A 27,905-nucleotide genomic window follows, 5' to 3' on the forward strand; every position below is an offset into this window, starting at 1 on the left:
CACATTTTCTCATAAATTTTATAGAAATCAAATGTGACCTAAATATCTATATTTGACATAAGAACTTTAATATTTTGTCATAACTAAAACCATCAAAGGATAAAGAGGAAAGAAAATCAAAGACAATACAATAATTTCAAGTCAAATTGTCTATTTGTAGTTTTTGGATGTCCTCACAATAATCCAATCTACTTATTTACTATATGAAAAATCTATGATACCGATATGGTATCATATCAAAATTTGAATTTGAATTGTTTAAGTATATGATAAAATCTAGATCATTGAATGATGATATAAGTAGTGATATTAAAAATAATATGCTTTCATAACAAATTCTCAAAAAATATAATTAATAATTTATTAAACATATTTTTAAAATTAAAAAAAATTAAAACAATTTTTAAATAGACCCTAAGTCAACTCGACTATTAAGTTTGACATAGCATTCAGCTAATTGAACTTGAATAATTTAGAAAAATACCTACTCATAATAGGCCAATAGTCATTCACCACCTTAGATAAAAGCTTGATTATTATTATTATGTGAGAATGATAATACCCTTTTCATAAATTTTGGATTATGAAACTTTTGAATGAATATCATGGATGAGAAGCTTAATGCTTCAAATTAGGGTGTTTTTTTTTTTTTTTTTTTTTTTGGAAATGGGGGATGCAATATGAGTAGTTAGGTTTCACTACAAGTTCAATTTTCTTCCACCACAACAACTAAGCAAAAGCAAGAACAATCCAAGGAAATATCAACAAAAATCCACCTAAGTGAGATAAAATATCTAGAAACAATTTCTTCTTTTTCAATAAAAATAATAATGCAAGTTTTTATTAACTCCTTTAACAATAGAGACTATTAGAAATACATTAATATTTAAGATGAAAACCTTCTCATATTAGACATACAAAGAAGAGAAGAGAAGAGAGTGGAGAGAGTACTTTACAAAATTTTTCACAAGGCCAAAGTAGAAGTTGAAGGGATTCACCCCAAATCTTCACATTCACACTTGGATTAACCCCATTGACTCGTACAAAATGCCTTAGAAAAAAAAGTTATGGTTTTTCTCCCTTTTTCTCTTCTTTTCTTGACCGACTCAAATCGGCTTCTTTCAATAGTAAGGAAAAAAAAAATAAGAAGAAGAAGAAAAACGACCCTAACTAGTGTCATTATTGGACTTAAAAACCAACCATGAGAGTAGCCCAAACTGTGGGCTTTGTAATAAAAGTAACCATTGCTTTTGAAATATTTTACCAAGTTAATTCCTTTTTATCACATCAATATTCATATATTTTTATTTTTTATTTTTTATTTTTTTTATGCCAAAACCATATTCAGTAATCACGGTTTTAGCTATAATAGTCATTAGTTGAGGTTTTAAAAACCACATATGGTCATGGTGGTTTTAATCTTAAGTTAAAATGATAGTTATCAATAGCGATTTTAATAAATAAAAAAAAAATCAGTGATAAAGTAGATGATGATGTGTCAAAAGATTACTGGTCAATGATTTGAAAGGTAACGTGTATCAATAATTTTCTTTTTTCATTTTTTTTTATTAAAAGAATGGTTTTGCCACCTTAAAAACAACATATCATTGATTGAACTCATTAGTCGGTAGTCCAACATTTTTTTTTTTGTAATATATATATGCCAATTTAGAAATTGTGTGGAGATAATTTGGTAATTGTAAAGTAATTTTAAAATTTAAAATTATTTTAAAAACATGACTTCAAAATTCAGAACATGACCTAAAAATCTCCCTTTCGATATAAATTTCTATTTGACTTTTCACAAACCATGATAGACTTAAAAATAATTTTCTAATTACCAAAACTGAAAAAAAAAAAAAATTTCCAAAATTACTTTACCAAAAACCCCTAAATTAGGCAAGCACAAAGACCATTCCGGACTTTGTTGCCCAACTCATGCTAAAATATCTGTCCGAAGTTTCTTTTCAAATTTGGACTCCTTAAGATATTTTGATTATAATAATAATAGATATACATTAGCACACAGGTGTGAGGCTATCCACAGTTGAAAATGAGAGAGAGTCAAAGAGTGTGTGATGTAAGTAAAATGTGTCAAAATTCATGTTAACAGCTGGCCTTTGCGCGTTCTCTTCATTATTATTCATGCACTTCTTTTTTAGGTATGAATATCTACTCAACGTCGTATTACCAATTTCTCCTTTGTTTTATTCTTTTTCTTTTGCTTTTTTTATTCATATAATTTGGGATTTACTATGCCATGAGTCTGTCTAATGGAATTATTTATTATATTTCAAAGAAAGTGGACTTTTTGTCGGATAAATTCGTCTCAAAATATGAGAAAAAAATCAATCAATAAATTATATACACCCACTTTCGTAATTATTTTTGAAACATGTTAATAATTAAAAAAATAATAATAATTTTATATTGTTAAATATTGAAATTGGATTATTTTTAAATAATATTTTTAGTTGTTTTTAATTATTTTTACTTATTTTATAGGGATTGTTTTAAAAAATAATTATATATAATAATTGAAAGTAAAATATTATATATAAAATTGTTTTTAAAAAGCTCACTTTTAACTTACAATTATCTCAATTCTTTATATTTAAATTTTACTTCTTTGTATTTAAGGTTTTTTTATTCAATTTTTATATTTTTATTTAGTAATCAAAATTTAATGATATATATTGAAGGCGCAAATTCAAATTTTGGTATAATAATAAATGGGTAACGAGTAACGGGTAACTTATCATTTAAAAAAAAAAAATCATATCATCCAGATGAATTAAAATAAAAATAATTTAAAGAAAAAAAAAAGGAGAAAATTTAAGAGAAAGAAAAAGAAAGATTAAGGGTAATATAGAAATTTCAAATGGGATTGTCCTCATGTACTTTTTGAGTGTCCTTCCAAGAATCCACCCGACCCCACACGTTGCCAGCTATTTTGCCCTTCCCAAGGACACCATCTCCTTCTCTACTTATTCTGTCATCTGGGCCATCGCTCCACAGCCTTTATGTCTTCTTCACAGCCACGCCCCTCTCCTTCTTCTCAGCTCAAACCCAAACGCCAATCCGATTCTCCCTTTCGAGGTGTCCGGAAACGCAGCTGGGGCCGGTACGTTTCAGAAATTCGCCTTCCGGGTAAGAAGACCCGGGTCTGGCTGGGATCTTTCGGGTCGCCGGAGATGGCCGCTCGGGCCTACGACGCCGCTGCGTTCTTCCTCAGGGGCGACTCGGCCTGCCTCAACTTCCCCGAATCGGCCGAGTCGCTGCCCCGCCCAGAGTCGTCTTCTAGAAGGGACATCCAGGTGGCTGCTGCAAAGGCGGCAGCGGAAAACTCTGCTGCTGGAACGGATACCAGCGCTGGGGTTCGGGACCTGAGCTTGGAGGACTGGTGTGGGTTTGAGGTTGGTGATGAAACGACGCCATTTGGAGGGCCGGTACACAGTCCTCTCAGTTTTGAGTCGTTTGAGTGCTTGTTTGATGATGTAACGACGTCGTTTGGCGATGAAGTTACGTTTACTAACTACCCCTGGTAATTTTCACAATCGAGTGGATGAAGCTGAGCTTGTGGTGGTTAATGTGTATATATATGTAAATGGAAGAGTGAGAAATGGAATGGTTTTATTTTCTATCATTTTTCGTCTTTTGGCTATGTTTGGTTCCGAAAATTTGGTTATGAAAAATTTGAAGGAAAATGCATGGGTTCCGAAAATTTGGTCATGAAAAATTTGAAGGAAAATACACGGTTCCGAAAATTTGGTTATAAAAAATTTGATTGGTTATGGAAAATTTGAAGGAAAATGCATGGAAAGAAAATACGAAGGAAAAAGGGGAAGGAAATACGAGGAAAATAGAAAGGAAAAATATATAAAAATTTGATAATTTTTTTTTTGTTATTTTAAATTTATTTTATTTATTTTAAAATAATTTAAAAATATATAAATTTTTAATTAATTTTAATTATATTTGATATTTTTATTTTTTTATAATATAATCAAATATCAAAAAAATCATTATTTTATTTTATTTTTTTTAGTATTTTGTTGAGAATCAAACCTAACTTTTAATTATAAATTCTAAGTGAATTATTAGAAAAAAACTAGTGGAAAGAGAAATTTTATGAGTGGATGAAGAACAAAGGGGAAATTTTCTCAAATTCATCAATGACTTGTCACGACAATATATAGCAAAGAAATGACTTGTCATCATATCACATAACAAGACCATAAGTAGTGGATGCCTATTTTTCCAAAATTTTGATTTTTCTTCTCAAGGAATGACCAATGGACCCACCTTATCTAGATAAACCTTCCTTTGACAAGGTTGCATTCGGGGAGACAACTGAAAAATAGTAATCATGAGTAGAATTATTTTATTTACTCTCGTGGACTTGGTACATGATAAAATCATTATTAAAACAATTTAATTATAACACATCAATCCAATGTAATGCGCAAGTAAACCATAATTTAATAAGTTTGTCATGTCCTAAAATGGTAAAATATATATATATATATATTAAAAAATATTACTATATTAATATATTTAGTCTTTGCATTAATACATCGCTCCATTGTATTAATAAAAAATAATTCAATAAATTTATTCTATTCTAAACGGAATAGTAGAACTAGATATTTATTTTTATACTCTAATGACATCTAACACATCATATTAATGTATTAATATCAACAATTTAATGCATTAAAATTATTAATTTATTTTTACATATAAAATGTATTTAAGCTCCATAAAAAAATAAATAAATAAATAAAGCCAACCTCTTTAATAGCTTACCGCGAAAGCCATTTATAGGACTTAATGAAGTATTAATAATGCTAAATCATGGTATCTTTAAAGTCAAGCCTTCAACTTTATCTTAATTTCGAAGTGAAGGCAAAAAAGTAAACCGATATTACAAACTACACCTACATGATATTTTCTATGGGTTAAGCCTATTGAAAAAGCAAATAAACGAAATTAGATTTATTGCCACAAAAATTAAGAATATTTACAGCATGTGGCTGATCAGATACTCAATTCAGTTAATTTAATGCATCTCAATGGCATTCTTCATTGTAAAACCAGTTGCTTTTTTTTTTTTTTTTTTTTCATTTTCATTTTTACAATTAAAAAATTATAAATAATTCAACAATCATATTGGGTAAACATTTTTTACCATTTATTTTTAAATTTTGATAGCAATTTTTTTAAAGGTACCAAAAATTTTTTATGCCCAATTTTTTTTTTTTTTATTTGAAAAAAAATATATCTTATACTTCTTTACCAAACAAACAACTTCCGTTCATTACCCATATTTGAAAAATATTTGAATTTGTTGTAAAATCATCAAGAAATATTTTTTCTAAAAAAAAATCCCTTAATTACCTAGTGTGTGTCTATATATATATATATATATAATTTTTTAAAAAAAATCAATAAAAATTTACAATATAATTAAAAAAATTATGGGTACATTACAAAAATGCTCTTAATTCTTTCAATTTCCAAAAAATATCAATGGAGAAATTCATATAACAAAAATATATGCATATTGGCATGAATTTTATATGATATCTTTAGATGTATCTAATTTATTAAATCTTAATAGAATGACCTATTCAAGAATATTCGGACACATATAGTTTAGGGTTAGTATTGGTTCAAAAAAGAAAAAAGAATTTAATAGTTAAATTGGGGTAGAGCTTAAAAATAAAAATAAAAAACATTTTTGTAATTTTCCAAAAATTTATTCATATTTTCTACCATAAAAATTATAAAAACACCTCAATAATTAAGCACCAAACATAATTAAAAACAAAAAAAAAACAAATAAATTAGGCATCAAACATCTGAATCTAGGTTTATGTTGCCATCAAACATTGAAGTTAGAAATTAATGAACGAGTATATCATGCATGATGACATGCTCTCTCAGTCACACACACTGATCGGTTGAGAGCATTCTAACTCAAATAATGCTGATTTAATGAGGCGCCGCATTCGACTCAGGAAGCTATTTGCTGTTATTAGTATAAAGTCTGTTGAGCCATGAAACCCACATGATTCAACTGCCAACCCTACGAACCAAAACCCTAGCTTCATCCTCTTTAGACTTGTTGCACTGCTAGCCACCCCATGAACTTAAGAAGAAAACTTCCATTCTAGGGGTTTTCTGTCTTAAAGTTTTAAGCAGTTTTGGTAAAAATGATCATCATCGCATCTCAGTGAGCATCCTCAAAAAGGTATTTAGTGGCCTATTTTTAGTTCACTTACCAACTAACCAAAGAATTTGTTATTTTTAGGTGAGAATGTAGAATTTTTCTCTTTGAAGTTTATTGTATTTTCAAGTTCATTCAACCTAAATTATGATAATATTGTAGGACATTTCTTGTGTTAAAATTTTAAGCATTTTCGATTGATAATTAATTGTCTATTTTTTTTTGTATACTTAGCAACCTATAAGGATTAGTTATTTTCCCATTAGCACATATAATTTTAATTAATTTCTTTTCAAATCTTGTTGCACTTTAATCTCATTAATCCGATTGAGATTATGATAAACCCTAGGCTCGATATTAGTTAGGTTTAAAAACTAATACCATTTATCTTATTGAGGAAAAATTTAGAATCTATTTGATAGTGATTTTAAGAATTAATGCTTTTAACCTTTGAAGCACTAAAAATTTTTTATCAAAAAAGTTTAAGTACTAGAAATGTTAGAAGTTATTCCTAGAATTACCTTTAATCAAAGTCTTACTCAAATTAAATTCAATCTTTAACGTGATCATCTTCCAAATCTTGTTGACATAGACTTGACGGGATTTGCTCTCCTCTTGAATGCTAAAGAAAAGGAAAATTTTCAACTTCCCCCCTCCCTCCATTGGAATCACCAAGAACATTGATTTTTGCATTCAAGGAATCATTTTCAATCGTTTTCACCTTAAAATCTCGTATCCCTGAACATGATGTGTTCGACCACACAGCATTTTTCATGGCTGAAATTGCTTGAACCCTAAGATTAACTACCCACCCTACCCATCTTTCACCTCTATATGTATAAGACCCTCTCAACTTAGCTCAAATGCCATTTAATCTTTTGTTGTTTCCTTCATGAAGCTCTTCTTCGCTAAGACAGCAAAGGACAGGGTCCAGCAGCCAGAGAAAAGAAACCTAAGAGCTTATTTCCCTCATTCGAATCGAGCTTTGTGGCCTGGGAAGCTTGGGGAGAAGAATATGAGGGGAAAACTGGTTCCGGGAAAAGCCATTTTCATTCTATGCATGGCTAGCTTTCTTGCAGGGTCGCTCTTCACTACCCGGACATGGACACACCGTTCCTATTCCTGTAACAATGACCGTCAACTTCAATTCATCCCCAACAAGGTGGCCTTGTCCAGAACAGGATGCGATCAGAATCGGGTAACATTCTATCGTTTCGGAAATAATGAATAAGTTGCTATTTGATTTTGAGCAGATAAGTGAAGTTGTGTTCGTGTGATACAGAAGCTGATACAAGGAGATGATCACTCAGAAGATATAATGGGAGAAGTCACAAAGACGCATCAAGCTATTCAGTAAGCTAAAACTCTCTTATGATCAATTATTTTTCTACACATTTTGCTGATATGTTTTCTGATTACATGGAAGTGAAGATCGCTGGATAAGACAGTTTCAACGGTAGAAATGGAACTAGCAGTGGGCCGGACCAGCCAGACCGGCCACCAGGTTTCCCAAGACACCCCACAGAATCTGCGGAAAGCTTTTGTTGTGATAGGGATTAACACTGCGTTCAGCAGCAGGAAACGCCGGGACTCGCTCCGGGAAACATGGATGCCGAGAGGTGGTGGTGGTTGTTCTATACTATATATACCATTTTAAGGATTTTATTTCGCCTATTAATTCAGTTTCATCATCTTCCAGGAGCCAAGCGCGCAAGATTGGAGAAGGAGAAAGGGGTGATTATCCGGTTTGTGATCGGACACAGCGCGACGCCGGGCGGGGTTCTGGACAGGGCCATAGACGCGGAGGAGGAGGAGAACAAGGACTTTCTTAGGCTGAACCATGTGGAGGGATACCATGAGCTCTCAAGCAAGACCCGGTTGTATTTTTCCACTGCGGTTTCGATGTGGGATGCAGATTTTTATGTTAAAATAGATGATGATGTGCACCTAAACGTGGGTAAGCTCAAGCATTTCTTTACGAGACATGTTAGATTTTTTTCCTTTCTTTTATTTTATTTTATTTTTAATTTTTTTTGTGTGTAGGTATGCTAAGATTTTATTTTTTATTTTTATTTTTTTATGGGTGTAGGTATGCTAGTGAGAACACTTGCAAGGTATAGGTACAAACCTAGGATCTACATTGGATGCATGAAGTCAGGACCAGTTCTCTCTCAAAAGTGAGCTTTTTTTTTTTATTCTGAATTTAAATTTTCAATATTGGATAGAATAATTAAATGGTACTAGAATATGATTGATTGAAGTGGTATGAATAATTTATAAAGTTAAGGATATTAGTAATGGGTAGGCAGGCTCATATTTTATTGTTTTATTAAGGGATGTTTTAAACGAAAAGGGTAATTTGGTCCTAATTGTACAACCACGTAGCGGGGAATGTGCTTTGGGGTTATACCAACCAATCATAAGACTACCAACAGTACAATTTTAGAGCACGCTTGTGCTTTGGTACCTGTATTTGGAATAGCTTCTGTGAAAAGGGTAATTTGGTCCTACTAATACAGGTAAGGTCAAGGCTCATGCTTTGGTTGTTGTACTTAGAATAGCCAAGTGAAAAGGGTAATTCGGTCCTAATAATACAAGCACTTTGTGGACTCAATACTTGTATTGTTAATGCTAAGAAAGTAGAAGAAAAAAACCAATGAAGGGTAATTTAGTACCGATAGTACAATCTACAATTGCATCATTTGGCTGTGGTACTTAAAAAAGTTTAAATGAAGAAGGGTAATTTGGTCCATATAATAGAATACCACACATTTTCTATTCAATATCTAATGAAATTATTAAGATTTGAAAAAAAATCATAATTTAAATTAATTGTTATATATTATAATTTGTAGATATCCACAAAATATGAAATTAAAAATTAATGAAGCGAAATGACGAAAATGACCTTGTTGGGCAGAGGGGTGAAATATTACGAGCCAGAGTTCTGGAAATTTGGAGAGGAAGGGAACAAGTATTTCAGGCACGCCACTGGTCAAATCTATGCAATTTCGAAGGATCTAGCGGCCTACATTTCAATCAACGCGTGAGTTCATCATCTGCCTTACACGTGTCCTCAGGAACGTGGATCTAGCATGAAGCTGATACACACAAAAATTGTTTGACTTGCAGGCCCATTCTACATAGATATGCCAATGAAGATGTTTCTCTGGGGTCATGGTTCATTGGCTTGGAAGTAGAGCACGTTGATGACCGTATGATGTGTTGTGGGACCCCTCCAGGTAAATTCTGACCGTTGGATTCTCTCATGTGCCTGTGGATCTTAAAGACCGTTTATGAATAGGCGGCCCAGCCCATAACACAAACCCATGCGTGATAAGACCATATTTTACCCTACTTAGGATATTATTAAACTTTTTGAGTATAAAAAAAATTATATTATAATTATATTTATATTATATAGGGTTTGATTTTGCTAGAATTATATATATATATATCTAATGAAAGTTACTACTTTTTGATGTTTTTTTTTTTTTTCCTAAGATAACGTTGGATGTGAATATTTAGATTGCGAATGGAAGACACAAGTTGGAAATGTATGTGTGGCATCCTTTGATTGGTCGTGCAGTGGAATATGCAAGTCTGTGGAGAGGATGAAGGATGTGCACAACACTTGTGGAGAAGGAGACGGGTTTGTTTGGAATGTTGAGCTCTAAGTCTCTAACCTACTCAATCGCTGCTCTAATTTTGTACCGAATAACATGCTTCTGGTTCTCTTTTTCTTGTAGGTTTTTCACAGTTATATCAATGAAATAAAACAATTTTCATGCTACAATTTCTCTCAAGTGTATCTCTTTACGGTTGGGGTTTATTTATTTATTTATTTTATATTTATTTCTTGAAATTAAAAAAAGAAAAAAGAAATATATATATATATATATATATATATATATATATATAAAGGAGAAAAGTTACCCTTAATATTAACAAATTATTTTATATATTTGTTAAACTTATTTTACCTATTTTTCTTTGAATAAATAATAAAATTTTATTATTATATATCATGGAAAACTTGAAAAAGATAAAGAAAAAAAATGAAAGAAAGGATATAATAAAGCAATAAATAAATAAATAAATAATTAAAGTGAAACTTTTACCATAAAATTTATTTTTAAAAATTTTAAAGATATAAAGATTTTTTGTTTAATATGAATTTATAAATTTGATTTATAATTTTTTTTTACGTACGCAACTTAAATTCTTACCTTTTTTTATTTTTCGAATTTTTCATGTAATATAGTTATAATTTGTATGTTATTACTATTACACAAATTTTATAATAATTAATTAATTGAATTCAACTCAAATTAAACTTAACAATCAAGATAAGTAAAGAGAGAAAATTTTTATTTTTTTATAAAATATATTTTTAGATATTCAAAAATACTTTTAAACTTCCTATAATTACTCCTAAAGATGACTCTTTATGGTAATGTTTTAATTTCAAAATAAATATTGTAAAAAATAATCTTGTTCTATTAATAATAATAATAATAATAATAAAAAGTAGGAGAAAATTCTAGAGAATATCGAGAGAACCGACTTGAAATTGTGAAGGAAAATCAGAAAATATATATAATTAAGAAAAGAAACCAATCGGATAAAGGGAAGGATACGAACCCGAAAGGAAACGGTAGCAGCGGAACCAAACCCTATTTCACCCAACCTTCTTCCTTCGCCTTCTGTAACTTTTTTCCTACACAGATCTCCACCACTGTAAATTGTTCCTTCCAAACGTCGTCGTTTAATTGGATCCTTAATCTTAATCCATCGCAGCCATGATTGTGAACGAGATCAGGCCATTCAAGAGGGCCAAGAGGAGAAGCACCTCAGATCTCTGCGATTTTCTCAGTTTTCCCTCCGTTTCCGGCGACGGGGACGGTGACTGCTTCGCCGAGCAGCCGTTTTGGTCAGCGGTACAGAGTTTCTTGAAGCAGTATGGGCATTCGAGGTTTCCGCCGTCTCTGTTTCCGTCGCTGGTGACGTGGCAGATATTGTTGCGAGTCGGTGATCCGGCAGATGGCGCCGGGGTTGTATCGCTTGATGTTGTTGAAGAAGACGTTGCCAGATCTAGATCTGTGTACTGCGATCAGTGCCGTGTTGTTGGTGAGTTAGTTGTTCTGTTTGGTTTCCGAGAAAGTGTTAAGAAAAACAAGATTAGAATTATGAACGTGAGGAGAAACTTTACTGGTTTAGGTTTGTTTGGATACGTAGATTTGTTGAATGTATGTTCGAATTCTATATTGTTTTCTGTGCTGCCAAACATGACAATGATTGAGCTAATATAAGAAAAGGAATTAAAGCTACAAGAAAACGCAGTAAAACTAGTTGTGTCTTAGTTAAGATAGTTAAAATTTTGAATTATTCTGTCTTTTCTTGAGAGAATTAAGGACAGGAATCGAAAAAATTTATGAATATAGACAAAAAAACAAATACATGTGAAGGAATTAAAACTAATGAACATAAAGACTGTAATGTATATGATTCCGAACAGTAGGTTTGGTTGAGATACTTAAAATATATGAGTTTTGAGTTTGGAATTTTCTGTTGTTTTCCTAGCAGCCAAACATGGTTAGCAGTGTTAATTTTTGCAACAAAGTGTCTAAATGTTTTTGGTTTTGAAAAGGTTGGAGTGGTCATCCAGTATGCCGAAAGCGATACCATTTCATAATAAGAGCGAATAGTAATCCTATAAAAGGATCCCACAGAGCATGCACGAAGTGTGGGAATATGACATATTTGTCTGATTCAAGGTGAGAAATTCAAATTTATAATCTATGTACATACCATATATGTATATACATGTATGTTTACACACACATGATGCATGCATGATTATATAGCATCATATTTATATTGATATTTGATTAACAAGAATAACTATAGAATTATCAATTAAATATATCTTTAATAACTACTTTAAATGCAAGTCCCTTTTTGTTATGTTTGTAATATTGAAACAAGGGTATGCAATTGGATCACCATTAGTTAATAATACTAATGTATGTAAAGCAACTTGTTAGGTTTGGGATTTACTTTGTTTGGAATCTCCTTGTAATTGTGGATACGCTATCTTTGTGTGCTGCAAGGTGAAATTTGAATTAATAACATATACATATAGCATATATGCATGCACATGATGTTTGTCTGATGGTATAATATTATGCTTATATTGATATTCAATTAGGGAGGATATTTGTATGATTATGAAATTGAATAAGTTTGTATTAACTACTTTAAATGCATGTGTCCATGTCCCATGTTTGAAATATTGAAACACAGGCATGCAATCAAATTACTATTAAGTTACATTACGTAAAGTGACTTGTTAGGCATGGTTGGTGATTACTCAGTTTTAGTTCTCCTTGTAATAGTGGGCTAGAACTTAAAAAACCATCCTCAAGACCTATAAGGTGGCAGATGGAACTTCCCTTGGTGGGTTAGGCTTATGAGAAACACACTACGTACCATGCCTATATGGTGATTGAAAAGTATACTTTTGGAATATACTTTTCCTGCATGTATTTATTTGACACATCTGTGCATCCTTTAATGTTACATTTCTAAAGATGATTGATTTGACACCCACCTCTTCTCAGGTGCAAGTTGTGCAACACTGCACTTACTGTAGATGAGCTTGAAGATTGGGTTTATCATCAATTTGAGGATACAACCCATCTGTTACATGGTGTAGTTCATTCAAATGGCTATGGTCACCTTCTTAGAGTCAATGGCAGAGAAGGCGGCGCTGACATTCTTTCTGGATTTGATATCATGAACTTCTGGGATAGGCTGTGTAAAAGGCTAGCTGTCAGGTTTGAATGCTTATTCATCCTTGCCACATTGGTTTTCACTAGATTTGTAGGGAAAATGGCATGCAAATATTTTAAAACATCCATGACAACTAATTCTATTGTTTTGACTACTTCTCGGTATGATTATCTGGTGTTTCTTCTCTTACCGTATCTATTTGCAACCATTGTTGCTCGTTAATCATCTTTTGAGATCAAGATTCCCGGTTTTTTCTTTCTTTTATTGCTTTTCCATTCTTTATCTGGTCCACAGTGGTTCATATTCAAGTTACTAAACAAGGCATACTTCTTCAAATCCCTGAAATTATTGTTTCTTTCCTAATTTCTTTTAATGCTGGACCAACAAGAGTTGGACATTGTATACTATTGTACAGTTGCAATGCTACTACGACAATACTATAGATTGTAAAGAATTATTTTGCTGAGTGATGAAAAATCCAAAATAAGAAGGGGAAAAAGAGTTGAACAGAGGTGGAGTGGCAAGAAGGAAAGAATGGAAAAAAGAAAGAAAAAATGGAGTCAAACAGAGTTGGAAGAAAGAAAAAATATACGAAAGTATGAATGAAAGAAAAGAAGGAAAGAGAGAGAGAGAGAGAGAGAGAGAGAGAGAGAGGAGAGAGGGAGGGAGGGAGACAGATAAAGAATGAAAGTTAAACAGCATTGTTGGAAGATACCATACCCTGACCCTTGCTGGGGAGACTTACCATTCTCTTGTTTAGAAAAACATGGTCTCCTGCAATGATCAGACAGAGTTTCAGTTTTTCGAAATAAGAGAGACAATGTTCCATAGTGAATCGGCAATTGTATCCTTTGATTCATGTAACCTGACCCAATTATTTTTAATTCTTTTGTTTTCCATAAAACTAAGACATGACCTAGTTTGGAGTGCTCAAGTAATTCTTTTTTTTTCCTCCTGATGTTGTAAAAGCATCTGACCCTTAGGTTTGGGTTTGGAGTTAGACTGCTGGTTTGCTCCATTAATTAGTGGTAGTACCACTGGCTTACAAGACTTAACCCTAATGAGATATATTTTTCTTTCATTCAAAAATATTTTGTCACTCCTTGCTATGTTTATTTATTTTATATTTGTGGGTTGTTTGTTGCGTTAGAGTCTCTGGATGGTGGTTTTGGGTTTGGTTTGATTTTCTTCTTGTGTTAGTGGCCTGGTTTGTTTTTAGAGAACACTTCCACTTGGGAATGTCATGCCTGTGTGGTGGCAGAACCAAAAGGTGATGTTTACAGAAGAATTGCCTAGTGGTATGGAGCAGAGTGGGGATCCATGCAAGACGATAGTTTTGATCCAGAATAATTTTCTAAACAGGAAAGATGAGTAGTGGAACACTTGTGTTGTCAATGGCAGGAGTGTTTAGGCAACTAGGTGAAGTGTAGTTCCCTCTCTACAGTCTATTGCCTCCTTGACTAAAGTTAATAGTATCACTCTTAAAATGTATTTTTGAGGACAAGTGGGAGAGTTCAGAGATGATATGGGACCTTATTTATTTCTATTTCTCCTTTTTGGCCTCTACTATTATAACTTTCAAGGGCACTTCTCAGTGTTATTATTGGAATTTGGTGTGTAGATCAAAAAGATTAAAGAAGCTAAGCAAAGTGCAATGCTTCTGGTGTCCTTTTTGTAGATGTATTGACCCCTATACAGTGTAGTCTCACTTTCTTTATATAGTTTCATGCGGTGCTACATCAATGTACATGTCTAGTTAGTGTTTTGGAGAAATCTTATCCATCTCTTCTTTAGATCTGATTATGTATATTCCTCATCCTTGACCTCTATTTATAAATACACACCGCTGAACGGAGTGGAGATGAAACCAGATGATAATTATTGATCCAGAATAATTTTCCAAGGTCTAAATATAGAGCTTGGAACATCTGTGTAGAACCCTAAATTTGACCGGTCTGATATGATGTGCGCCCATTTACATGACCTTTGTTTTTAATTTTGCTGTTATTATTATTATTATCATAAAAAATTGAAGGATTCTCTATCAAGTGATCCACACCTGTCTTATGAATGGGGTCAGACAATAAGTGAAGTGTAACCGCCTCTCGGGAGATTGTTGCCTCTTTGATGGAAAGTTAATAGAATTGCTTAAAAAGTCTGGGTCTTTTTTTGGGTTAGAAGATGGTTAGAATCATAAATTTTAAAAAGATGCTGGGCTGCTAGGGGTCGCTTTTCCATGGTTTTCTGTATACTTAAAAGGGTTTTTTTTTTTTTTTTAATGGGTCTGTTTGGTTGTGCGCTTCCTCCTGCTTCCTTTTTCCAATTCAGCATCTCAAATTTAAAATTTGCTACAGTACCAGATTGGTAAATTGATTTCCCCTTTTATATAATATCATACTTAATAGTTTTATTTTTTATTTTTCTCAATTTAGTCCAAATTTATTTCTTACTCCTGTGTTGCTGGAACTTTCTGCCTTGGGTTTGAAGGTTGAAGGTTTTAACTATCTACTGTTACTGTGTTGGTTTGTTATTACTGTTTTTAAAAATATTATTAAATTTTTTGTATGTAACTTCTGACCAAACTGCAACCTATGCGGAGTATGCGTCTGATTGAATCTTCTGATATTTGTTTAATTAGTATTAAAAATGGTCATTATCATGTCATGCCAAATGTGATTATGAAAAATGAAAATTAAAAAATTATTAAAGCATGTTCGCCTGAAAAAATCTTTGATAATTTTTATCATGTGATGGCCATGCTTTTGCCCTCCATACTAAAGACAAAGCAATTTATTGATGCTCCACCACCCCTTCTACCTGCTTAGAAAACACTTAATGTGTCACCAACTTATTTTCCTTTCCCTTGACTGTTTCAATCACTCATTGCTATTCATATGCGTGCACAATTAGATAAAGGAATATTTACTATGATTTGAGTATAATTTTTCTATTAATATATTTTGTTTGAAAATCTGTTATAATAAAAACAGTATAATTTGTTAGAATAAATTTGAAGAACTTTGAGGAGTTTTTATGTTTTGAGCTAATTCTTACAAACTGTTCTCAAAGATAAATTAAAAACTTTTGTAATAATAAGATTGATAGATAAAGATAATAAAGTTGATTTCAAAAATTGATTTTGAAAACCTTATTATTTTTTTCTTATAGTTTATTTGTTATTATTTATTTCAACATATAATTATAAAAAATTGAGAAAAATAAGGTAGGAAAAGTTGTTAAGCTTGAAAATGCTTATTATTCAAGCTTATTATTGTTTGTATAGCGCGTTCTTTTAGCATCCAGCGTGTGATTAGGGGAAAGAAAATTAAAATCAAGTGTGTAAAAATTTATATTTATGAATTCGTTGGATCCAAACCCAATCCTAATTGGGCTTCACCGCTATCATTTTTTCAATTGATTGGCCAGTGGACATTTTCTTTTAATTACTTAACACCCTTACATGCTGATCGATTGACATGCATTATTTAAGCTTTAAATAAACAAGTATTGTTCTGAATTCATCACGACCCAAGCCTCCAAATATAAATTGTAAAATTTGTAATAATACTGGCAATTCGTTCATGCATATTTCTCCATTTTTTGAGTTTGGCTTGAGGATTAAAACCTACTTCATTTGAGCAGGAAAGTAAGCGTGATGGACTTGTCAAAAAAATATGGAACCGAGTACCGCCTACTTCACACGGTTGCAAAAGGCCAAGTGTGGTACGGCCACTGGGGCTATCAATTTGGAACCGGGAGCTATGCTCTCACCTCAGACGCTTACCAGAATGCAATCCACACCCTCTCCAACATCCCCCTATCTACATTCTTTTTCCAAGGCCGAGGTCCCCGAACCCACCTCCAAACTCTAATCGCATTCTACCAGTCCTTAGCCGAAACCGAACTCCGAACATTGAAGGACCTCTTCTCCTTTTTGTTGAACCGCATCAGCGAACTCAATACAGCAAAATCTGAGGACCAAACATCGAGCCATTATCAGAACCTGCTATGTGCTTGGGCAAGGAATGATGTGGAAAGGGTGGAGCAGTGTATGGTTAAGGTGCTAGTAACGTCAGCCACTGCTGAAAAGGGCAAGTGGGTGAGTCGGCGCACTCTCAAGGGCGCTCTTTACAAGGCGGCCTCTCCAGAGCTCATCGATTACTGCCTTAAACATCTAGTTGGAAGGGTGACAGGCGATGGCATGGTAGTTCGCACCCGTTACAATCCTAATTCTAATGCGGTCGAGTTCAGGTAAAAGCCGGATAATATTCTTTCTCTTTTCCACTCTTTACCGCAATATTTTTTTGCTAATCATTATCTCCCTAATGGTAACAGGATTGAGCCACAGAGCTGCATAAACAACAGCATTAGGGTAGACAGCTTGGACTCGAACTCAAGCCTTCCATCCAAAGGGCAAGTTATTGATGATCTAAGATATTTATACAATTCCATACTCAACCCCCAGACCATGGTGACCTACAGACCTAAGGCGACAAGGGAATTGGCGGTTGAATCGGCTAAGAAGCTTCTAGACTGCAAGCAGTTCATTAAGGACTACAAGGTCGAACGAGTTGCAGTTAAAAACCCCTTTGCAATCCACCTCTGGTGTCACGTGGAGCTTGAAGATTACTCCCAAGATTACCCCTTCCCTCCTCCGGAACTTCTTGTACTACCAACAAACGCTACCATAACTGATCTAAAACGTGAAGCTACAAAAGCCTTTAAGGAAGTTTACGTTGTCTTTAAGAGGTTTTATATTCAAGAACTCCCTGACTTTGGCCGCATAGAAGGCAGTGTGACTTTGAACCTTTTGTTTGGATCAAGAGGGTCTGTCCGGATCCGAGGAAGATGCAATGCAAAATATGGCCTTGGCCGGTTCCAGGCAGAGAGGGGTACAGAGACCTGGATAGTTGACTGCATCTGTGGGACTAAGGATGATGACGGTGAAAGAATGTTGGCGTGTGACAAGTGCAGTGTATGGCAGCATACGAGGTGTGTAGGGATTGAGAATTCCGATGAAATCCCTGCAAAATTTCTATGCGAGAGATGTTTGGGCTCTTCTTGTGCAGAAACCAAGTGTTCCAGTGGAAGTAGTAGTCCTAGGGGGGAGGAGGTGGAGGCAGAGTATGAGTGTCTCATTGACGGGGTGGAATCCAGGATTTTGAAAAATGAGGCTAATACTATTTTACCATCTGGAAGAACTTGCAGAGATGAAATCAAAGCAAAGGGTCTAGGACTCGTATCCAGGATGTGTATGACATTTGGTGTTCAGTAATTGTGTACATCTTAGCCTAGTTTTGTTTTGCATGTGTTCAGGACTAGTCATCCTGGGATTTTGTTTTGTATGTTTTGTATATACAACAAAAGATTTAAAAAAGGGAAAATTTCATCATAGCTGGGGATTGTTGTCTTATTATTTTGTTAATATTGGCTAATATACAAGTGATCGGTGTAATAAGTAATTATGCATTCTAGGTTTTTATCTAATTAAGCAGCTGAGAAATCAAGAAATTTAAAGCAAATAAACTATAAAATTGTGACTTACCAATTTGTACCAGTCTCTATTCTCCTCTTTTGTCATTGACATTTGTAGTTCTTCCTTCTGGCTGAGGTGGAGAGGTATGGGTCCCTTCTGAAAGGGGAACCAAAACTGGGGTTTCTGTTTTGGACATAGAAAGGCGTTTAACAGCCCTGCACAGATTAGTGTACTTTGTAACAACATCCTTGTACAAACTCAGCAATGTCTCTACATCTCCCACAGTGAGTTCACCAGCCTCTGCTTCCATAAAAGGATAGTTTGACGTACCTGCCATCATCAAGTGATTCACCGATATACCTATCCAAATGATGTTTGATGGAAGCTTGCATAAATATTCAAGGCTATGTTTGATTTTTGGAAAGTTCTGAAAGGGAAAACAATGCTAAAGAAAAATATTTCTTTAAAGAAAATGATTTTCTCATATTTAGTTTTTCATGAAAAATATGAAAAAAGAAAAAACAAATATAATTCAAATTAGTTAGAAGTTTAGATATTTTTAATTATTTATTCTTTATATGGATGGGCAAAGTAGGTGAAATTTATTTGAAAAAGCATATAAAATAATTTATTACCTACAAATCCTTCTTTTTTTTTTGTACTTCATTTTTCTTTTCTTTTTTCTTCCCCTATTTTTTTTTTTTTTTTGAACTTTCCAAGAACCAAGATAGGGTTAAATACTCCTAAATCATTGGAAAAGCTTGATATAGAAAGATGTTTTTAGATGAGAGAAAGCAATAACATTTTGGCAAGCTTGAAACTCACCTCTTGTGTCAGTTTCTCTAAACCACATTCTTCTTGAAGGACCAGGATCCATCTGCCCTGCCAAGGTTGCAGTTCGATCCAATGATGGTGAGGGTTTAACTCCAGCTGCTTTATGGGCCTCTCTTGCTGCTTCCATGCTCTCCTGAAATTCAACTGCATCCATGGAAAGAGACTTTGCATCTAGGTCAACAATAAATGACTTGGCAGAGACCAGATTTGTGAAATAATAAGCCACTTCTGACACAAGCTTCTCCTGCCTCCGATACAGCTGGATGAATTTGAGGTTTGAATGCAGCTGAGGAGGATTCGCCTATCAATGTGGTTTCAATAATTTAGCAAAATTTAAATGGGACTTGCAATTAATTAAATATTCTTCAATTATTAAATTGCATGACATGAGAGGGGGAAAAAACCAAGGGTTTTTGGTGAGAAAAAGGTGACATTACAATCTATAATATAACAAAAATTAATGCAAAATAGGAATATATATATACATATGTGACAGAAGTTCATTGTTTTAAAGATCTACGAAAATAAGATTTGAAAATTGATGATCAGCAGAAGAGCTTATTACCAATGAGAGCTTGCCTTGATCGTGACATATATTAGAACAGGAAGAAAATCATCAGCTCCAGCTAGAATATGATTTTCTGACATTGCTGCGTTAAGCAGCAAATTGTTTATGACCCTGCAGCAATTCAAAATGCAAAGAAGCTTCTCCCGAGGAGCCTTGAAAGCATTGACTTTCTGCAATTCTTTCTCTGCAAGCTGGGGGAAAGAGGAAAAAAGAACAAAGAAAATGGCTACTCTTTTAGACACAGAGATATCTTGATTATAAACAATTTTCAACAAACAAGGATGGAAACTTCACATTGGAAAATACAATCAAGAGATCACAATACATAAAGGGATTGCCTAAAGCACTTCAGCCACATACATGACCTCTGTCAAATAGAATTTTCTGGATTGGTAGCAACAAGTACATGAATATGTCCTCAAAAGCATTGCACCATACAAAAGGAGACAACCAGGATAAAGTAACGGAACCATCCAAGACTCTAAGGTCTTTAGAAAGTGTTAGTTGATTATTTTATAAGTTGTTTTCCCCTTGATGAAGCTCTGAATAACTGAATTATATTAGATAATTTATCATCTCAGATCTAAAGCAGTTGAATAGATACAACTGAGAAAGGTAAAAAACAAAACTAGGTTACTTTGAGTGATGTTATATTTATAACACTAGAGAGAGAGTGGAAAATGGTTAAACCTTGGTAGTGGAGCAAGTTAGAAATATCTTTGCTCTGTCCTTTACATTAAATTATTTTTTTCTAATTAGTGATTAATAACAGTGTAGTAGATAAGGCAGAAAGGAAAAGCAGTCCAACAACTAATAAACCCAATCATCACTTAGAATGTATATCATACTCCAACAGTAACTACCTCTAACTTCAAGAATAAATTATGTCAGCCAAACCTCCACATAAATGGTGGTGGTTCATGAAATTTAACTTTGTATATGCTATAAGCTTATGCAAAGGAATAGCAGTCCTATAACTAATAAATCCAACCATCACTCAGAATGTATATCATGCTCCAACAGTAACTACCTCTAACTTCGAGAATAAATTATGTTGTCCAAAACCTCGACATAAATGATGGTGATTCATGAAGTTAAACTTCGTATAAGCTTATAGAAGGGACTAAAAATCCCTAGCATCTATCACATAGCTCCATATCATCTTTCTTCAATTTTCTTTCATTACATTTTACAAAATTTCTTTTCAAGAAGATTGCTCAGGATAAGCTAACAGGGGGGGCTAGGCACCAAGGAAGAGCATGAGATGAGCTGAGAGCAAGAGTTCTGTGCAACTGTGCCTTTGTGTATGAAGCAAAAGAATGAGAAGAACTTTTATGGTTTCTACTAGTTGAAACTTCAGTTAAAAAATAGTTCATGAACTCTTTATTTGAGTAGTTCGTAGATCAATAAGAAATGGGAGGCCATCCTTTCTAGGTTTCATCAAGTTCTAAGGAACTCCTTTTCCTTTTTCTGTTGTTTCTAAGCAATCCTTGTATAAATCCCACTATCCCAAGCTTGTGCCCACTTTTAGCACTTGTTTTTATAACATCCTCTTTACTCATTAAAGGAAATAATAAAATAAAATAAGCTGAGAGTGAAGAGCTATTCACCTTGTGAAAGCTCAAGATGAGCTAAGAGGGAAGAAGTCAACCCACTGGGAGAGCTTGGGATGAGCTGAGAATGGAAAGCTTAGCACCTCCAGAGAGCCAAGGAAAAAGCTGAGAGGGGAGAGCTTGACACCTTGGAAGAGCTAAAGAACAAAAGCTCAAATCTTATTGCCTCTTCCCTATTCAAGTTCTTGGGAACTTGAGTTCCTGCCACCTATTCAACCAAGCTCTTGGGAGCTCAAACTTCAACTAACCCTTGCCTAGAAGAGATCTTAGGAGCTTATTTTGGAGCTAAGAGGTTTACTTTGGAGGTAAGATCTCTAAAAGAAATGAGAATAAAGAACTGGGAGAGCTCAAAGACATCTGGAAATTCTGTGTATGAAGCTCACCTTCTTGTTCCCAACTCTCCATGCTTTGGTTAATAAGCCTACACATTAAAAAGGGCTCAGGATGATCTAAGAAGGGAGAGCTAAGTACCTCAAGAGAGCTTAAGATGAGCTCAGAAAGGAAAGTTACTGCAACTGTGGAGAGTGCAAGATGAGCTTAGGAAGGAAAGTTCAGTATCTCGATGAAGCTCAGAATGAGCTGAGAAGAGAAGAGAGCTTGATGCCTTGGAGAGCTCAGGATAAGCTGCGAAAGGGGAGCTTGACACTTCCAGATGAGTTCAGGAGGGAGAGCTTAGCAACCCTAGATAGCTTGGACATTCAATCTGGGGTTAAGTGCTTTGACTGGAGTCTTAGTGCTTGGAGCTTGGGCCAACCATCATAAGTTGTATATTGCTACCCCAAACTTAGGCGGTCCAACAAATTGAACACCTAGACATGCACACAAGCACCCAACATTACACCAGTTCATGTCACATTAAAGAATTAATATCATCTTTTCAAGAGTATAGCTATCTGCAGAATTGTAAACAAAGAATTTAATAGGGCTAAATAATTTCCTACATTAACTTAGTTGATTATGTGGATGCAAGTAATGACAGGAGTAATTTTGTCAATCATTACAACAAAAAAAATGCATGATTGAATGTACAATCTTAACCATGCACTAAGTATATGGATTAAACAGACAAAAATATGCAAAACTTAACTGCACACTAACCCCACCATCAACCAGATAAAACAGAACTATTGCAAAAAATACAGCATCACAGTTAAACAAACTTTTCAAGGAAAACAGAGGAAGCACACATACCAGCCATGAAGCTTCATTCTGAAGTACTGCAGGTATATCCAAATGCTCAGGCCTCAAGAAGTTTTGTAGCAAGCTTATTTTTTCTGAAATTTCCTGGTCAGCCTTAGCATCCTCAGGAGAAGCCGCAAATGTGCGAGAGAACAATTTTGTCATAACATACTTCTCCAAACCCTGCAGTATAGGTAGAGAATATGATATGCAAATTTCACATAATAAACAAATTTAAATTTGCAGAGTAATCATTATATTTCCACAAGCCCTTTGTACCATGCCAAAATAAGCATACTTCCTCTCAAATGCCAATATCTTCCCTTATATGGAAACCTAAAGGATAGCATTCCATGGATTTCCAAAAAAGGGAAAAGTTGAGAAAAAAAAAAAAAAGAAGAAGAAGAAGAAGAACATCTTCTCATGTCTTTAGTACTGCTCACTATTCTATCTTGACAAGGCCAATACATCGATCACATCAGCATGCCAATGTTGTACCACTCTCCAATCATCTTATGCTATATCCATACTTACTACTCGCCTATTAAAAATTAAAATAAGTATGTTTTATTCATGAAAGGAAAACTTTAAATTCATATCACTTTTAGGAAGTTCCCTTGCTTTGTATGTAAAATTAAGACAACTTTCTCCCTTTCCCTCTATCAAATTATTTCAACAGTTTATTCCAACCAAAATCTCCAATGAAACTCTTCATCAAGGAAAAGCTTTTAGTCCATCTCGATTTAACTGGAGTAAGAAATATTTTTCTTTAAAGATTCTCGAATTTAAGATTTCTAATTATCATATTTCAACACCTTCATCTACTTTATTTGCATTCTTATCAAGGATCATGCATGCATCATGGGTAATGAAGAATTGTCAACGAGAACATTTAGCATATTGAGAGAGATTCACCCATGAAGATAAGAGCAATATTTTAAAAACCGGACCGGACCGGCCGGTCCAACCGGTTCAACCGTCGACCGGTCATATCTCCGGTTCGGTTCGCCCTATCAAACCGTTTGAAGATTAAACCGGTAATGAACCGCCTAAACCGGCGGTCGGACCGGTGACCCGATGGAACCGGACGGTTCCAATCAAACCGAACAGTTCAATTTAAACCAGGCTCCCTTGTATATAAATTAAAATACTTTGGGCAAAACTATGCTGGGCCTTGTCTAATAATGACAAAGCCCACACCTCACCCACCCACATTGTGGGCCGATTCTTGAGCCCAACCACCAGATGAGATAATTCCTTGGCCCTCCAAGAGGATGCCTTTTATAGGCATCCTTTGCACCCTCATTCCTCTTACAATCCGATGTGGGATTGCCAACCAACCTAATGAATGAAAAAAAAATAACAAATCCCTCCAAGAGGATTTGAACTTGGACCCCAAATTCTATGGCTATCATAGGACACCACTCGGCTACACCCTTCAGCTATGTAACATGCCAAACAAAATAATATATATTGGATTTTAAATTTTTTTATATTATTAAATAAAAATAATATAATATTTTTAAAAATTATAAAATTAGTTTAAATTTTTATTTTTAATATATTCACATTTAAATATTTTACATATATCATTTAATAAAATTAAAAATATTAATATAATTTAATTTGATAAATATTATTGATTTTAATTTATTCATATATATTTTAAAATTTTTATAATTATTTTTAATTTAATAATATATATATTATATATTTATGACGTCACCGGTTCGACCGCCGGTCCGACCAGTGAACCGGTAACTTTTCCGGTTCGATCACCGGTCCGGTTCTGAAAACATTGGATAAGAGAGAGAGTGAAAACTGTTTGAATGGAAGTTTTTAGTTATTAAAAATTTAAATTCTCCTTTAACAAAATATTACCATGTCAGGGAGATTTGTCAATCCAAAGTGAAATGGAGAGAGAACTTATTGGAATGGAAATTTTTAGCTATTAAAATTTTAGAACTTTTCTATAGTTAAATAACTTACTATTTTATATACCTTTATAGTTAACTAATTTATTGCAAGGTGGCACAACTTGTGTGGATGGTTTATCCATAAGTAGCCTAGAGGTGACAGATTTCAGAGGCCTAAAAAGTTTGCAGACCAGGAAAGTCCAGGCCTGGAACATTTGAAAACTGGGCTGTGGGTGCAGCCCTGCTACCTTAGCCAGCATTGGCTCGAGGCCCACTTGGGCCATGCCAGGCCGGGCTGGGTCAGCCCACTGCCCAGCCTTTCCTTTTTAGAATTTTTTTGAATTTCATTTTTTTGGGCTTTTTTTTTTTAAGATAGTAAATTTTGAAATCTAAATTAATTATAACTTATATTTTCATCTCACTTATATGAGACAAACTAGGCCGTAGGCATTGGCAACATGCTTTCCTTTGTAATCTATGGAATTGGCCTAGGTTGTTTTCAATTTCTGGTCCGTCTTAGGTTGTAGATTTTGTGGATTGGGTGGGTTCATTTTGAGGGGGACATAGATTTTTTGTTAGACCCTCTCCTTTCGTTTGCACTTTTAAGCATTTGTTGTATACTCCCTGTATAATTCAAAGTGCTGTTTTGGCACTTTTTGTTTATATTACACTTTTGCTTTACTCACCAAAAAAAATATTTCCACTAATTTAAACAAGCTCCGAGCAGACCACTTTCTGTCATGCCAATAATAATATCATACATGATCAACAAGATTAAAGAAATGTGCCCTAAATGCATAGTCCATGTGAACCACAGAATATAAATACCTCAATTGCAGAGTCTATTTCTTCCTCAGTTGCCCCAACCCATAACGGATGGTCCCTTATAGAATCTTCCATTGTTAAAAGGAAGTCTTGCAGCCTCTTGCCATCATTTTCTGGGCTGGGCGCATAGAATGAAAAAGATACAATAAAACTGCAAGAGAGTATTTTTTTACCAGTTATTACCGTCATACCTAATGCATGAAAAATTCAAAAGCTTACAATACAAAAATAAATAAATAAATTGATAATAGGCATGAAAACAATTAGGAATCTATCTGTTCATAATACCTATCACACTACAGTATCAATTTCCTTTGAAATCAAAACATTTTGTACAATGTGTGTTGCCTATCTTGCAGTGGCAGATATCTATAACATCATCATTTTCTCACCACAGATGTCATCATAAATTTGTCTTCCCACTCAATATCTAAACATCAAAAACTGAAAACTTCTCTCTTCTCTACGATTTAAATAAAAGCAAATAAAAAATAAAAAATAAAAACAGAAATTCAAGAAATCAAATCATACACAATAACATTGCAGAGAGAGACTTAAAAAACATTGCCTAGTTGAGTCATGATCTTTGACCAAACAAAAGAATGGTCGAACGAAATCTCAATGAAAGATCAACCTTGTATCCATCCAACAAGCATGTGATAATCAACACTCAATCTTCAGTATCTGATTCAATCCAATAAGGCTATCCAAAACCCATTCAATCTGGAGTATGCTGAAAAAATTTAAAAATACAAAACATTGACTGCGAGAAACAAGGTTGAGATACCAGATTTTCCAAAACCACTACCCTTGGTTTTGCCACTGAGGGAAGTGAACAAAACGAGACTGTGAATCAAAAATGCCTCATGTTGTTTTTCTCCTCAAACAACGATGAGAAATCAAGTTAGATCAAATTAGGGCACTGGAAAATGGAGACTAGAAAATCACAGATTCACAAAAGATTTTTTCTACAACCAAACAGAATATAAGCAAGATAACAGTGCTGAGGCAAGCTTGACACAACAGATTTTCCAAAATTATAACCTTCAGTTACACTGAATAAGTGTAGAAAACAAGACTCCCAAACTAACACAATCATTGCTGTTTTACTCTTCTAACCATGATGTCAGATCAACTGATAAACGGAGACTGGAAAATCAGAATTCATGAAACCTTTTATTTTCTTCTCTATTTCTATCCTTTTCTCCCCAACCAAACACAAGATAAACAAGATAAAAGTGAACAAACAAAATTCCGAATCTAACATGCTTCATGCTCTTTACTCTTCAAACAGAGACGTCAAATCAAATCACATTAGGGCACTGGAAAACGGAGACTAGAACATCAAAGACCTAAAATTCACAAAATCTTTTTTCTACTCTCTTCCTAACTTTTTCTCCGCACCCAAACAGAACATAAGCACAAGATAAAGGCGCACAAAACAAAACTCCGAATTAACATGCCTCGTGCAGTTTTACTCTTCAAAAAAACTGCGTCAATTTAAATCAATTCAGGACACCGGCAAAATGGATACAGAAAAGTAAAAACTAAATAAGAAAAAAAAGAAACAAAAAAAAATTCTCTTCTCCTTTCTTTGCTTCTCCTGACATTTTCTTAGAAACCAAACGCATAAGTATAAAAAAATAAAAAAATTAAAAAAAAGATACAGAGGAACAGAAGGCATTTTCTTCACCTTTTGATGGACCGAACCAGATCGAGAGAAGCTGGATTCCGCATTCTGTCCAGAAAGTCATAGAACGTTAACGGCTGAGACGAGGACGCATCCATGAATCGAAACCCTAACCCTAGGCTGTAGAACTCTCTCTCTCTCTCTAGAATGGAGGCAGTTTCTCTCCCTAGAGATCCTCAGGGAGAAAATTCAAGGACGAAGGAGAAAGAGCTAGAACACCCGAAGAAGGGAAATAAGAATGTTAGGTTCCGCACGTTACTGCACGTGCCTTTTCCCCCAACACCAACCAATCCACCTCACATGCATTTTTAGTTACTTCTTTTGCAAGAAAAATCTAATGATATTTGAACGATTTAATAATGGAACAAACATATGGGACTCTGCTCCAAATAAATGAGATGAAATGCCCAAAAAATGAAACCTCATATGAAATAAAAAATATTAAAATTTATATTTATATATCAATTAAATTCAATAAAAAGAAGTGAGACTTTATCAAACTTTTTATTTACTTTAAAAAAATAATAATAATAATTTGTGGGTATGTTTAGAAATTGATAGTGAAAATAATTTGAACATAGAAAATGGTTTGCTAATTTCAGAATAGGTTAACCAAATTTTGAATTAAAAATAGTTTTTTAAGAATTTCTTTTGAAAATGTAATGTTTTTAAAAAATATAAATGTGAGATTTTTTTAGTTATTTTTTATAAAGGGTTCTAAAAAATAATTGAAAATATGGAAATATCATAACTAAAAACATAGTATCTATGTAAGTA

The 27,905-nt window shown here is 33.8% G+C and overlaps 4 protein-coding genes across 10 annotated transcripts; 3 read left to right on the forward strand and 1 right to left on the reverse strand.

Annotated features, from left to right (window-relative positions):
• Window positions 1–2,939: 2,939 nt before the first annotated feature.
• LOC100263585 (ethylene-responsive transcription factor ERF023) lies at window positions 2,940–3,646 on the forward strand. Its single transcript, XM_002265168.4, has one exon. The coding sequence runs from the start codon at window positions 3,024–3,026 to the stop codon at window positions 3,546–3,548; it is 525 nt and encodes a 174-aa protein (XP_002265204.1). The 5' UTR covers window positions 2,940–3,023; the 3' UTR covers window positions 3,549–3,646.
• Window positions 3,647–6,065: 2,419 nt separating this feature from the next.
• LOC100241318 (probable beta-1,3-galactosyltransferase 8) lies at window positions 6,066–10,028 on the forward strand. Of its 2 annotated transcripts, none has more exons than XM_059735002.1 (9): window positions 6,066–6,256; window positions 7,131–7,430; window positions 7,515–7,585; window positions 7,664–7,851; window positions 7,932–8,189; window positions 8,322–8,409; window positions 9,153–9,278; window positions 9,365–9,474; window positions 9,737–10,028. In XM_059735002.1, the coding sequence occupies exons 2-9, from the start codon at window positions 7,248–7,250 to the stop codon at window positions 9,907–9,909; spliced, it is 1,197 nt and encodes a 398-aa protein (XP_059590985.1). In that variant the 5' UTR covers window positions 6,066–6,256; window positions 7,131–7,247; the 3' UTR covers window positions 9,910–10,028. The 2 variants fall into 2 exon arrangements, with proteins under 2 accessions (XP_059590985.1, XP_002265159.3); XM_002265123.5 differs by having other exon boundaries at window positions 6,068–6,256; window positions 9,761–10,028.
• Window positions 10,029–10,796: 768 nt separating this feature from the next.
• LOC100246638 (PHD finger protein At1g33420) lies at window positions 10,797–18,421 on the forward strand. The gene is made up of 5 exons (XM_002265087.4): window positions 10,797–11,362; window positions 11,883–12,009; window positions 12,856–13,071; window positions 16,670–17,278; window positions 17,363–18,421. The coding sequence occupies exons 1-5, from the start codon at window positions 11,035–11,037 to the stop codon at window positions 18,300–18,302; spliced, it is 2,220 nt and encodes a 739-aa protein (XP_002265123.1). The 5' UTR covers window positions 10,797–11,034; the 3' UTR covers window positions 18,303–18,421.
• LOC100251775 (vacuolar protein sorting-associated protein 9A) lies at window positions 16,567–27,368 on the reverse strand. 6 transcript variants are annotated; one of them, XM_059734444.1, is made up of 7 exons: window positions 27,132–27,366; window positions 25,442–25,589; window positions 22,710–22,880; window positions 19,917–20,096; window positions 19,329–19,638; window positions 18,573–18,833; window positions 16,567–16,998 (listed from the first exon to the last, which is right to left on the reverse strand). In XM_059734444.1, the coding sequence occupies exons 1-6, from the start codon at window positions 27,224–27,226 to the stop codon at window positions 18,589–18,591; spliced, it is 1,149 nt and encodes a 382-aa protein (XP_059590427.1). In that variant the 5' UTR covers window positions 27,227–27,366; the 3' UTR covers window positions 16,567–16,998; window positions 18,573–18,588. The 6 variants fall into 6 exon arrangements, with proteins under 6 accessions (XP_059590427.1, XP_010665495.1, XP_002265083.1 ...); XM_010667193.3 differs by having other exon boundaries at window positions 18,573–18,863; XM_002265047.4 differs by lacking the exon at window positions 16,567–16,998 and having other exon boundaries at window positions 18,396–18,833.
• Between the last annotated feature and the right edge of the window lie 537 nt (window positions 27,369–27,905).

This window comes from Vitis vinifera, chromosome 18 (genome assembly GCF_030704535.1).
Source record: "Vitis vinifera cultivar Pinot Noir 40024 chromosome 18, ASM3070453v1".
NCBI classification, from domain to species: domain Eukaryota; kingdom Viridiplantae; phylum Streptophyta; class Magnoliopsida; order Vitales; family Vitaceae; genus Vitis; species Vitis vinifera.